Below are 12,890 nucleotides of genomic sequence, written 5' to 3' on the forward strand. Positions count from 1 at the left end.
ACAAACGCCCAGAAATGGACGCGGCGGGGAGTCGGCAAGGAAGTGAGTGACAGGAAATTAAGTGAGCACACAAAAACTTTTAAAATTTAGCCTTACTCGCTAAAATTAAAATACCACGCTATGGATCAGCGCTAACAGTGTGACACATGAAAGAAACACAGCGCGAGCGGATAGAGCCTGCCACTGCCCCCGGCAAGACTCTTCTCCACAGCGCGACTGCGTGAGGCTGCAGATTAAATGCACAACGCCTACAGCGCAACTAGAACGCTGACCTGGCCGCCCGAGCCCAGAAGTGCTGGCTCCTCCTCACCCTCCGCAAACAAACGCCCAGAAATGGACGCGGCGGACCGGGGCGGGAGTCGGCAAGGAAGTGAGTGACAGGAAATTAAGTGAGCACACAAAAACTTTTAAAATTTAGCCTTACTCGCTAAAATTAAAATACCACGCTATGGATCAGCGCTAACAGTGTGACACATGAAAGAAACACAGCGCGAGCGGATAGAGCCTGCCACTGCCACCGGCAAGACTCTTCTCCACCTGCTCTACAATGGAATGATCTGCCCCATGACCTAGAGTCCGTCCCCACCCAAACACTTTGCTTTCTAGTAAGTATGTGTACTCTGCTTTGATCACAGACCAGCGCCAAGATGCCTTCAGGGCATAAGAGCGCTCTATAAAACTTAATTCTGATTCCCTGTATTATGGAAACTCAACATGTAACTAGGTTTTGCATTACAAATCAGTATACGAAGAAAGTAAGACTTGCGTTTCATTTCTGTGAATAGTGTCCATTGCTCTACTGTAACAAATTGCCTACCCTCATAAATTGTGCAAAATAATTACTTCGACTTAGCAGAACCCCCTACACATATGCACACAAATAATGCCCTTATGGCCATCTCCTCAATTTAGATGTTGCTAGCAGCTGTGCACAAAAGCATGGGGTAGAATTAATGCGTGTGTCTGTGGTCTTGTATAATCCCAGAAGATATATTATTCATAGTATGTGTTGATCCCAGATTCTACCATTGTTGTGTTAGACACAATGCTTTGGGAGGTTAAAATTATTTTTTTACTTGTAAGGACTGAAAAATATGCATCCATCAATTGATACAAATATATTATTAATCGATTATAAGTAACAAATATACAAGCCAAAAAAATGAATTTCTAATAGTTTGTAAAATAAAGACAGTACTTCTGTGTCTTTTCAATCTTTTGTGCTAGTGGTCTCGATACCCTGTCCCTCCCTCTTACAAACAACGTGTCCCTTACATCTATATAAAGAGTGTGCAATATAATATGTTGGTAACTATTGAGCTCTCCATACAGAAACTGTAGGAGGGTTTGAGTCTAACCATCTAGTTATAATGCATATTTATGCTATTATAATATCAACAACAAATATTTGAGCATGCTCCAAGGTAATATGTATGGTATTATCCATACAAATAATATTAGATTTTTGTTCCCACAAATCTGTCGTTTGGCTAAGAGTCTCTAACACCTAAAGCTTTGGGTGCAGAAGCCTTGCAATCTCACACAATTGGCCAACATATGTACAATATCAGCTGATCATCATGTTGGGGGCCCTATTTATAAAAGTGTATAATATAGATTACATAATGCATTGTAATGTTGATCTCTTAGGGGAGCAGATAATAATAGTGTGTTTCCTAGTTTTAAAGCCTCACTTAAGTAAATCGCTGAGACATCCCCCCACAAAAGGTTCTTTCAGTTTCATGCTTGGTTTTCAAGGTCAAACTCTTTATATATAAATATGTTATAGCAGCACCTAATCGTGATGTTTATAATGTTGATCATATGTTTAAGCAGAGGGCATGGAGATATTATATTGACTACTAGCTTACCCGTCGCGCGTTGCTGCAATCTCAGAAGAAAGGAAATTTAAGGAAACTTGTTATGATAACATTCAATATACATTGTCATTTTTATTGAAACTTATTCATTTAAATATGGAAAACATTTTAAACTGTTGTTTTAATTCTGTTTATTTATTCAAGTGCTTGTGGATACACTGTATTTTTTGTTTTTACGTCTGGTGCGTACACGAATAAATCAGAAGTTTTTCCGACGCGTGAGCTGGCCACATACAGTTGTCCATGGGAGAAGCACAGATTCTCCAAATCTAGTCCACATACTTGCAGCAACTGTTCTCGTGCTTTGTTGATGGTCATTTCAAAAGCGAGTCGCAACGTAAACTGTAAACGTTCAGTATTGGAAAGATTATGAGGGCCCTGGGGGCCTATATTTAAAAACAAATATATATATATTTTTTTTTGCCAGAAACCTGCGCGGGAGTGTATTCAACAACTATTAACATTTTTTTTTTAAATGTATTTATTTATTATTTTGCCAGAAACCTTCGCGGGAGTGTACTCAACAACTTCCCAAAGTTTCATAGCGATCGGATGAATGGTGTAGTAATGCATAAAGGACAAACAGACATACTTTCGTTTTTATATATAGTGATTTTTAATTCTTGGTGCAAAATGTCCAAATTGTATAAATGTAAAGAAAAGCCAGTTCGAAGGTAAATCAAATTTCTTTTGTAAATAAGAACAATCATTCATAGTTTCTTCCCCAGAGATGCTAATTTTGGCATTTCACATATATTCTAGTATGACCATCCTGGAAAATTGTGGGTAGAGTGGTGGAGTGTCATAAAGGAGTAGAGCAGAGATATGTTGGAATATTAAAGATTGTAGCCCATCATTTTCTTGTTTAACAGCATTCCTTACAGCTTTAAATCATACTTTTTTTAAATAGCTTGGCTTATACTAGTTAAGGAAAACATTTTTCGCAGCATTCCCTAAGCTTAACCCTTGTGAGGGTATAGCTAAATGTACCCATGCTCTCATGTGAGTAGAACACTAATAAACCATTCTTAAAAATCAAATAAGACTTGACAAAGCCTGCCAAGAATATGTAATTATCGAAAGTATGGAGGAGTCTACAGGTCATACTAATGCCTGTCAACTCCAAAATGGCTGGGTTCACTGCCAACCTTTCTTATACCAGCCACCCTACTTATTAAGATCTATTTTGTCTGGCCTCATTCTCAGACTGGTAGGACTCTTTGAAGCCAAGTGTGCGGTACCAGAAGTGTGTGCAGCATCACATAAAAACAGAGCAGCCCGGTTCACAAAGGGTGGACTTGGGTTGTACAATGCTATGATATCTTTCAGCCAAATTCTAAGTCGGTCCATAGTTCTTTGGGGTCTAGAATTACAGGCCCAACTGTGTTAGCATATATACCATAACACTTATTTCAGTGTGAGGAAATAAAATATTTTTGTTCTGGCTACAATCAAAATTTCACCATCTGACATTCATACATTTTTTTCAAGTCACTGAAGTGTATAGGAAAATGTGCAGCAATGTCTTAGTTTCTCTTCTTAATATTCCCTGCTTGATAGTAGACTTAAACTGGCTGTAAAATTAAAGGTATGAGTATAGAGTAAACTTTTTGTACAGTGTGTGTACCTGGAATAATGTAATTATCATTTGCATCATTATTAATTGGACAATCAATAGTAATATCCCATAAGACCTTCCGAGAGTAGATATAACCTGATTTTAGCACCACCCTTTTCTTAAACAAGAATACTTAATCAGATAAATGAGAAAACAAACTGATTTGGAGCAAATTACAGATATTTTATTCCACCAAAAGCATATGCTCCTTGTATAATGTATGCAAAAAGAACACATGATGGATGGAATGCTGAATCAATCGAACATTCACCCACAGTTACAGAGCTGGGTTAAATCATTGTGTTTTTGCATGCCATGCCATTCCAGTTTAGACCCAGCTATATGTAAATCAGTCTTGAACCTGTTCCCCATGGAAACAATCCAGCCAGGTCAGGTCCTCCCTGGACCAGAAGCAAGCATCCTAGGACAGGTTTCAAGGTTTCAACCCTCATCAGCCAGGATAGTTTGAATCTGATGGCGTAGCGAGCATTGGACCCATGTATGGGTATGCCCTGCCCACTTAGCAAGTGCAAAAAGAACACATGATGGACAGAATGTTGAATCCATCGAACATTCCCCCCCCAGTCACAGATCTGGGTTAAATCCAAAATTCAGATTTGAAATGTTATTCTTAAATCATCAATCATTAATTATTCTCTCCCTTGGATTAGGCAACTTGACAAGAAAAAACAGGCTTCCACTTGGTTTCCCCCAATTTATATTTCAGCAATTTTCAGGTAGCACAGTGACAACGTGAAAAAGAATTTAGGAACAAAGAAATGAGATAATCTCACATTTTTTATATTAGGGTCAGATCTTAAAATAAAGGGATGGCGGCAAGTAGAGGGGTGAGGCAGATCAGGTGGGAAGGAGTGCTAATTTCAATTAACATGTTGGGACAGTCACAACATTTCATTCTAAAAAGTAAACATTCCTCACCAAAGAGAAAACACTTTATGCTTACAGCATATGAGTCTGATCAAGGTGAAGACAACAAATTACCTGCTGTTAAGTGGGCAGCATGGACAAGAATCCTAACGCCAGGCTTGAGTTCAAACTGGATTAAGTCTTGGTTAAGTTTGGTCACAAAGAGATCTGAAATCTAAAATAAAAACCATCTTGTATCATTAGTTTTAACAATGATAATTTTTTTGGCACACCAAGCAGCAGTAAGCGGAGACATTCAATCTCATAGCAGGTCTTAGACAAATTATTGTTTTCTATTGTACATCAATAAATTAACTTTATTAACACTAATCTGTCATCAATTACATGCTGCAAGAGAGTATGGTATCCTGAAAAATTAGATTGCATAAATCAAATATAGGAAATCCATACTAATATAATAAAGAGAGAGCCCAAACCTTTGAGGCGGGTAATCTAAGGAACCACAGCACCAATAACAACACCCAATACAGCGTTGGAAAGGGCAGTTGCAGCAGAAGGACATGGGCTATGCAGACGCCCACCATATACATTTAAAAGGTAAAAGAAACGTGCCAGCAAAGTAGTCCCTTGTGGGCGTGTCTGCCATGTGCTCTGGGCGTGTGCTGGGGGCATGACAAACACTTGGGGCGTGTGGTAGGCTCCGCCCTTCATGCCATGTCTCATATCGTGTGCTGTGGGCATGTGCTGGGGGCGTGGGCGTGTGTGGGGCGTGGAATTACAGAAAAAAAAGCGAGCGTTGTGCCCAATATTTCATTGTTTTTTCTTCCCAGGTTCTGTACATTCCAGCTCTGGGTTTGCTTGCCCCGCGCTCCCCTTTACACCCTAAAAACGAATTCCACCCTGCTCCCTTTAAATACCCCTGTACCCCATAATCATAACCCACCCTTACTCCTTAAAATACCCCAACACCCTTAAACACTAACACATCTTAACTCTATAAATATACCCTGTACCCCAAAACCCAAACCTATCCGTAAACCCTAAAAATACCCCTGTACCCCAAAACCGAAACCAAGCCCTGAACCCTATAAATACCCCTGTTCCTCAAAACCCAAACCTACCCCAGAACCCTAAAAATACCCCTGTACCCCAAAACCCAAACCTAGCCCTGAAACCTAAAAATACCCCTGTACCCCAAAACCCAAACCTACCCCTAAACCCTAAAATACCCCTGCACCCCAAAACCCAAACCTACCCCTGAACCCTTACAATACCCCTGTACCCCAAAATCAATACCTACCCCTGAACCCTAAAAATACCCCTGTACCCCAAAACCCAAACCTAGCCCTGAACTCTAAAAATAACCCAGTACCCCAAACCTACCCCTGAACCCTAAAATACCCCTGTACCCCAAAACCCAAACCTAGCCCTGAACCCTAAAAATACCCCTTTACCCCAAAATCCAAACCAAGCCCTGAACCCTTAAAATACCCCTGTACCCCAAAACCCAAACCTACCCCTGAACCCTAAAAAACCTATACCCCAAATCCCAAACCTAGCCCTGAACCCTAAAAACCAATGTACCCCAAAACCCAAACCTAGCCCTGAACCCTAAAAATACCTCTGCACCACAAAACCCATACCTATCCCTAAACCCTAAAACTACCCCTGTACCCCATAACCCAAAACTATATCTGAACCCTTAAAATACCCAAACACCCCAAAACATATACCTCAGTACCCCAAAACATATACCCCTATACCCATACTTACCTTATCCAAACATTAAAAAAACATGCTTTTACCATTCATGCATTTACAACGAAATTCGTTGTAAATGTATGTGTGGTAAAAGCATATAAAATGGAATGCCATGCGTTATAAGGGCATTGAGAAGTCATGGTAGTTTCGTAATGAAAGTATGCGGAGCGATGGTATGCGGAAAGAAAGTTGCGGAATAATGGGTGTTTACCCTCCCCCGGTAAGTACATTGGTGGCACGGCAGCCCACATCTCCAGCAGCATACTCATATTTTTTCACCACCCATTTGAAAAATGCACAGGTCTCTCTCATTGATGGCCAGCACAAGCATACACTTTTAGACACACCTCCCGCCACAAGTTCTAGAATTGCGAACTTTAGAGCTGGGGAGCTACGTTCGAATCTCGGCATTAGCTCAACATCCTGTGATTCCAGGCAAATCGCTTTGTCTCCCCGTGCCTACCACAAATGAATGTGTTCTTCTGTAATGTAAATTGTGCTCATGCCATGTTGTCGAGTTCGCGCTATATAATATTGCAAGGAAAAATAAAGTAGGGAAACTCGAGTTCACACACTACTGAGCGCGCACTCTTAAGTGCATCAGCAGTGCACTGTGAATCGGAGCGATTCACAGGCCTGTCACAGATAAGAAATGCTATCAAAACGAAATCCTACAAAACAATATACTACTGTCCGGCAGCAATTTATACCCGGACGACGTCGGGACAGGCTGCTAGTTATGATATATTCTTACTTTTATTTCTGGCTTTTAAACTATCAGAGGAGTGAGTACCAATTCTCAAGTTCAAAAACATCACAACCAATATTGGTAGGTCTTTATTCAAAGTGAAGACCTTCCTGTGCTTCAACCTCATGATTCCCATTGTGGATTATCCTCAACTTTCAAACTACAAATTATCCTCACACTTCTGTCTTCCTTAGGTTTTCTACCCCATATGGGCAGCTCAGTCAGGGTTCTTCTTGGAGCCTAATATTTAGAGTCAAGGAGTGCACCAAAGTATTGTGCCCTTGGCACATCTGATCATTGCACAAGGAATGCTTCTACACCTACATTTAAATAATTGACTGGAACACTTATTGATTCTTGGTCAGGTAGCTCAGGCCACAAGGAAGGCATGCAGTCTCCTTTTATGTGATGGGTCTACTTTACATTCTGTAAATGCTATTTGATCCTGGTTCATTATCTATATCATTTTTTTTCATCATAAATGGAGCGCACACCGCTAGCCCCTCCTCCGGATTGCCCCTCGGGACTCTCGTACTTGCAGTTCTTCAGTGGATCACCCAGGTTGGTGCAAGTCGGTACTTGTAGGACTGATGAATCTCTAGACCCGATACATGTCCTTGGTTTAGGATAACGCCCGAGACATGTCTCGGGTTTTGGGATGACTTCCCTCATCAGTAGAGAAAGATTGTTTAGGGGTGGAAGAGAAAGCCGCCACACAACACTCAAAGACCCGGGACATGTATCAGGTCCAGAGATGCATCTGTCCTACAAGTACCGACTTGCACCCACCTGGGTGATCCACTGAAGAACTGCAAGTACCAGAGTCCCGAGGGGCGATCTGGAGGAGGGGCTAGCCGTGTGCGATCCATTTATGACGAAACACAATACGGCTCCCTTGAGCTTTGGGCAGACGGGCTCTTGGAAGACGCACCTGCGTGCCGGTTCTGGCATAGAGGCCTTTGACTGTTGTGTGGCGGCCTTCTCTTCCACCCCTAAACAATCTTTCTCTACTGATGAGGGAAGTCATCCCGAAACCCGAGACATGTCTCGGGCGACATCCTAAAACCCGGGACATGTATCGGGTCTAGAGATTCATCAGTCCTACAAGTACCGACTTGCACCCACCTGGGTGATCCACTGAAGAACTGCAAGTACCAGAGTCCCGAGGGGCGATCAGGAGGAGGGGCTAGCGGTGTGTGCTCCATTTATGATGAAACACAATACGGCTCCCTTGAGCTTTGGGCCGACGGGCTCTTGGAAGACGCACCAGCGTGCCGGTTCTGGCATCGAGGCCTTTGACTGTTGTGTGGCGGCCTTCTCTTCCACCCCTAAACAATCTTTTTCTACTGATGAGGGAAGTCATCCCGAAACCCGAGACATGTCTCGGGCGATATCCTAAAACCCGGGACATGTATCGGGTCTAGAGATTCATCAGTCCTACAAGTACCGACTTGCACCCACCTGGGTGATCCACTGAAGAACTGCAAGTACCACAGTCCCGAGGGGCGATCCGGAGGAGGGGGTAGCGGTGTGCGCTCCATTTATGACGAAACACAATACGGCTCCCTTGAGCTTTGGGCCGACGGGCTCTTGGAAGACGCACCTGCGTGGCGGTTCTGGCATCGAGGCCTTTGACTGTTGTGTGGCAGCCTTCTCTTCCACCATTAAACAATCTTTCTCTACTGATGAGGGAAGTCATCCCGAAACCAGAGACATGTCTCGGGTGATATCCTAAAACCCGGGACATGTATCCGGTCTAGAGATTCATCAGTCCTACAAGTACCGACTTGCACCCACCTGGGTGATCCACTGAAGAACTGCAAGTACCACAGTCCCGAGGGGCGATCCGGAGGAGGGGGTAGCGGTGTGCGCTCCATTTATGACGAAACACAATACGGCTCCCTTGAGCTTTGGGCCGCTGGGCTCTTGGAAGACTCACCTGCGTGCCGGTTCTGGCATCGAGGCCTTTTACTGTTGTGTGGCGGTCTGCTCTTCCACCCCTAAACAATCTTTCTCTACTGATGAGGGAAGTCATCCCGAAACCCGAGACATGTCTCGGGCGATATCCTGAAACCCGGGACATGTATCGGGTCTAGAGATTCATCAGTCCTACAAGTACCGACTTGCACCCACCTGGGTGATCCACTGAAGAACTGCAAGTACCAGAGTCCCGGAGGGCGATCCGGAGGAGAGGCTAGCGGTGTGCGCTCCATTAATGACGAAACACAATACAGCTCCCTTGAGCTTTGGGCCGACGGGCTCTTGGACGACGCACCTGCGTGCCGGTTCTGGCATCGAGGCCTTTGACTGTTGTGTGGCGGCCTTCTCTTCCACCCCTAAAGAATCTTTCTCTACTGATGAGGGAAGTCATTCCGAAACCCGAGACATGTCTCGGGCGATATCCTAAAACCCGGGACATGTATCGGGTCTAGAGATTCATCAGTCCTACAAGTACTGACTTGCACCCACCTGGGTGATCCACTGAAGAACTGCAAGTACCAGAGTCCCGAGGGGCGATCCGGAGGAGGGGCTAGCGGTGTGCGCTACATTTATGACGAAACACAATACGGCTCCCTTGAGCTTTGAGCCGACGGGCTCTTGGAAGACGCACCTGCGTGCCGGTTCTGGCATCGAGGCCTTTGACTGTTGTGTGGCGGCCTTCTCTTCCACCCCTAAACAATCTTTCTCTACTGATGAGGGAAGTCCCCCCGAAACCCGAGACATGTCTCAGGTGATATCCTAAAACCCGGGACATGTATCGGGTCTGGAAATTCATCAGTCCTGCAAGTACCGACTTGCACTTACCTGGGTGATCCACTGAAGAACTGCAAGTACTAGAGTCCCGAGGGGCAATCCAGAGGAGGGGCTAGCGGTGTGCGCTCCATTTATGATGAAACACAATACGGCTCCCTTGAGCTTGGGGCCGACGGGCTCTTGGAAGACACACCTGCGTGCCGGTTCTGGCATCTAGGCCTTTGACTGTTGTGTGGCGGCCTTCTCTTCCACCCCTAAACAATCTTTCTCTACTGATGAGGGAAGTCATCCCGAAACCCGAGACATGTCTCGGGCGATATCCTAAAACCCGGGACATGTATCGGGTCTAGAGATTCATCAGTCCTACAAGTACCGACTTGCACCCACCTGGGTGATCCACTGAAGAACTGCAAGTACCAGAGTCCCGAGGGGCGATCCGGAGGAGGGGCTAGCGGTGTGCGCTCCATTTATGACGAAACACAATACGTCTCTTTTGAGCTTTGGGCCGACGGGCTCTTCGAAGACGCACCTGCGTGCCGGTTCTGGCATCGAGGCCTTTGACGGTTGTGTGGCGGCCTTCTCTTCCACCCCTAAACAATCTTTCTCTACTGATGAGGGAAGTCATTCCTAAACCCGAGACATGTCTCGGGTGATATCCTAAAACCCGGGACATGTATCGGGTCTAGAGATTCATCAGTCCTACAAGTACCGACTTGCACCCACCTGGGTGATCCACTGAAGAACTGCAAGTACCAGAGTCCCGAGGGGCGATCCGGAGGAGGGGCTAGCAGTGTGCGCTCCATTTATGATGTAACACAATACGGCTCCCTTGAGCTTTGGGCCGACGGGCTCTTGGAAGACGCACCTGCGTGCCGGTTCTGGCATCGAGGCCTTTGACTGTTGTGTGGCAGCCTTCTCTTCCACCATTAAACAATCTTTCTCTACTGATGAGGGAAGTCATCCCGAAACCCGAGACATGTCTCGGGCGATATCCTAAAACCCGGGACATGTATCGGGTCTAGAGATTCATCAGTCCTACAAGTACCGACTTGCACCCACCTGGGTGATCCACTGAAGAACTGCAAGTACCACAGTCCCGAGGGGCGATCCGGAGGAGGGGGTAGCGGTGTGTGCTCCATTGATGACGAAACAAAATATGGCTCCCTTGAGCTTTGGGCCAATGGGCTCTTGGAAGACGCACCTGCGTGCTGGTTCAGGCATTGAGGCCTTTGACTGTTGTGTGGCGGCCTTCTCTTCCACCCCTAAACAATCTTTCTCTACTGATGAGGGAAGTCATCCCGAAACCGTAAACATGTCTCGGGCGATATCCTAAAACCCGGGACATGTATCGGGTCTAGAGATTCATCAGTCCTACAAGTACCGACTTGCACCCACCTGGGTGATCCACTGAAGAACTGCAAGTACCAGAGTCCCGAGGGGCGATCCGGAGGAGGGGCTAGCGGTGTGCGCTCCATTTATGACTAAACACAATACGGCTCACTTGAGCTTTGGGCCGACGGGCTCTTGGAAGACGCACCTGCATGCCGGTTCTGGCATCGAGGCCTTTGACTGTAGTGTGGCGGCCTTCTCTTCCACCCCTAACCAATCTTTCTCTACTGATGAGGGAAGTCATCCCGAAACCTGAGACATGTCTCGGGCGATATCCTAAAACCCAGGACATGTATCGGGTCTAGAAATTCATCAGTCCTACAAGTACCGACTTGCACCCACCTGGGTGATCCACTGAAGAACTGCAAGTACCAGAGTCCCGAGGGGCAATCCGGAGGAGGGGCTAGCGGTGTGCGCTCCATATATGACGAAACACAATACGGCTCCCTTGAGCTTTGAGCCGACGGGCTCTTGGAAGACGCACCTGCGTGCTGGTTCAGGCATTGAGGCCTTTGACTGTTGTGTGGCGGCCTTCTCTTCCACCCCTAAACAATCTTTCTCTACTGATGAGGGAAGTCATCCCGAAACCGTAAACATGTCTCGGGCGATATCCTAAAACCCGGGACATGTATCGGGTCTAGAGATTCATCAGTCCTACAAGTACCGACTTGCACCCACCTGGGTGATCCACTGAAGAACTGCAAGTACCAGAGTCCCGAGGGGCGATCCGGAGGAGGGGCTAGCGGTGTGCGCTCCATTTATGACTAAATACAATACGGCTCACTTGAGCTTTGGGCCGACGGGCTCTTGGAAGACGCACCTGCGTGCCGGTTCTGGCATCGAGGCCTTTGACTGTTGTGTGGCGGCCTTCTCTTCCACCCCTAAACAATCTTTCTCTACTGATGAGGAAAGTCATCCCGAAACCCGAGACATGTCTCGGGCGATATCCTAAAACCCAGGACATGTATCGGGTCTAGAAATTCATCAGTCCTACAAGTACCGACTTGCACCCACCTGGGTGATCCACTGAAGAACTGCAAGTACCAGAGTCCTGAGGGGCGATCCGGAGGAGAGGCTAGCGGTGTGCGCTCCATTTATGACGAAACACAATACGGAGCACTTGAGCTTTGGGCCGACGGGCTCTTGGAAGACGCACCTGCGTGCCGGTTCTGGCATTGAGGCCTTTGACTGTTGTGTGGCGGCCTTCTCTTCCACCCCCAAACAATCTTTCTCTACCGATGAGGGAAATCATCCCGAAACCCGAGACATGTCTCCGGCGATATCCTAAAACCCGGGACATGTATCGGGTCTAGAGATTCATCAGTCCTACAAGTACCGACTTGCACCCACCTGGGTGATCCACTGAAGAACTGCAAGTACCAGAGTCCCGAGGGGCGATCCGGAGGAGGGGCTAGCGGTGTGCGCTCCATTTATGACTAAATACAATACGGCTCACTTGAGCTTTGGGCCGACGGGCTCTTGGAAGACGCACCTGCGTGCCGGTTCTGGCATCGAGGCCTTTGACTGTTGTGTGGCGGCCTTCTCTTCCACCCCTAAACAATCTTTCTCTACTGATGAGGAAAGTCATCCCGAAACCCGAGACATGTCTCGGGCGATATCCTAAAACCCAGGACATGTATCGGGTCTAGAAATTCATCAGTCCTACAAGTACCGACTTGCACCCACCTGGGTGATCCACTGAAGAACTGCAAGTACCAGAGTCCTGAGGGGCGATCCGGAGGAGAGGCTAGCGGTGTGCGCTCCATTTATGACGAAACACAATACGGAGCACTTGAGCTTTGGGCCGACGGGCTCTTGGAAGACGCACCTGCGTGCCGGTTCTGGCATTGAG

General features: G+C 46.3%; 1 protein-coding gene across 1 annotated transcript in view; it reads right to left on the reverse strand.

Annotated features, from left to right (window-relative positions):
• The window catches only part of LOC147712037 (VPS10 domain-containing receptor SorCS1-like), a 2,945,658-nt gene that overhangs the window by 141,072 nt on the left and 2,791,696 nt on the right, over positions 1–12,890 (reverse strand). Inside the window, exon 25 of the mRNA XM_086922756.1 lies at positions 4,501–4,600. Within this exon, the coding sequence (XP_086778882.1) occupies positions 4,501–4,600 (100 nt within the window). The remainder of the gene's footprint in view (positions 1–4,500; positions 4,601–12,890) is intronic.

The sequence above is a fragment of the Lissotriton vulgaris genome, chromosome 5, assembly GCF_964263255.1.
Source record: "Lissotriton vulgaris chromosome 5, aLisVul1.2, whole genome shotgun sequence".
Taxonomy (NCBI): Eukaryota; Metazoa; Chordata; class Amphibia; order Caudata; family Salamandridae; genus Lissotriton; species Lissotriton vulgaris.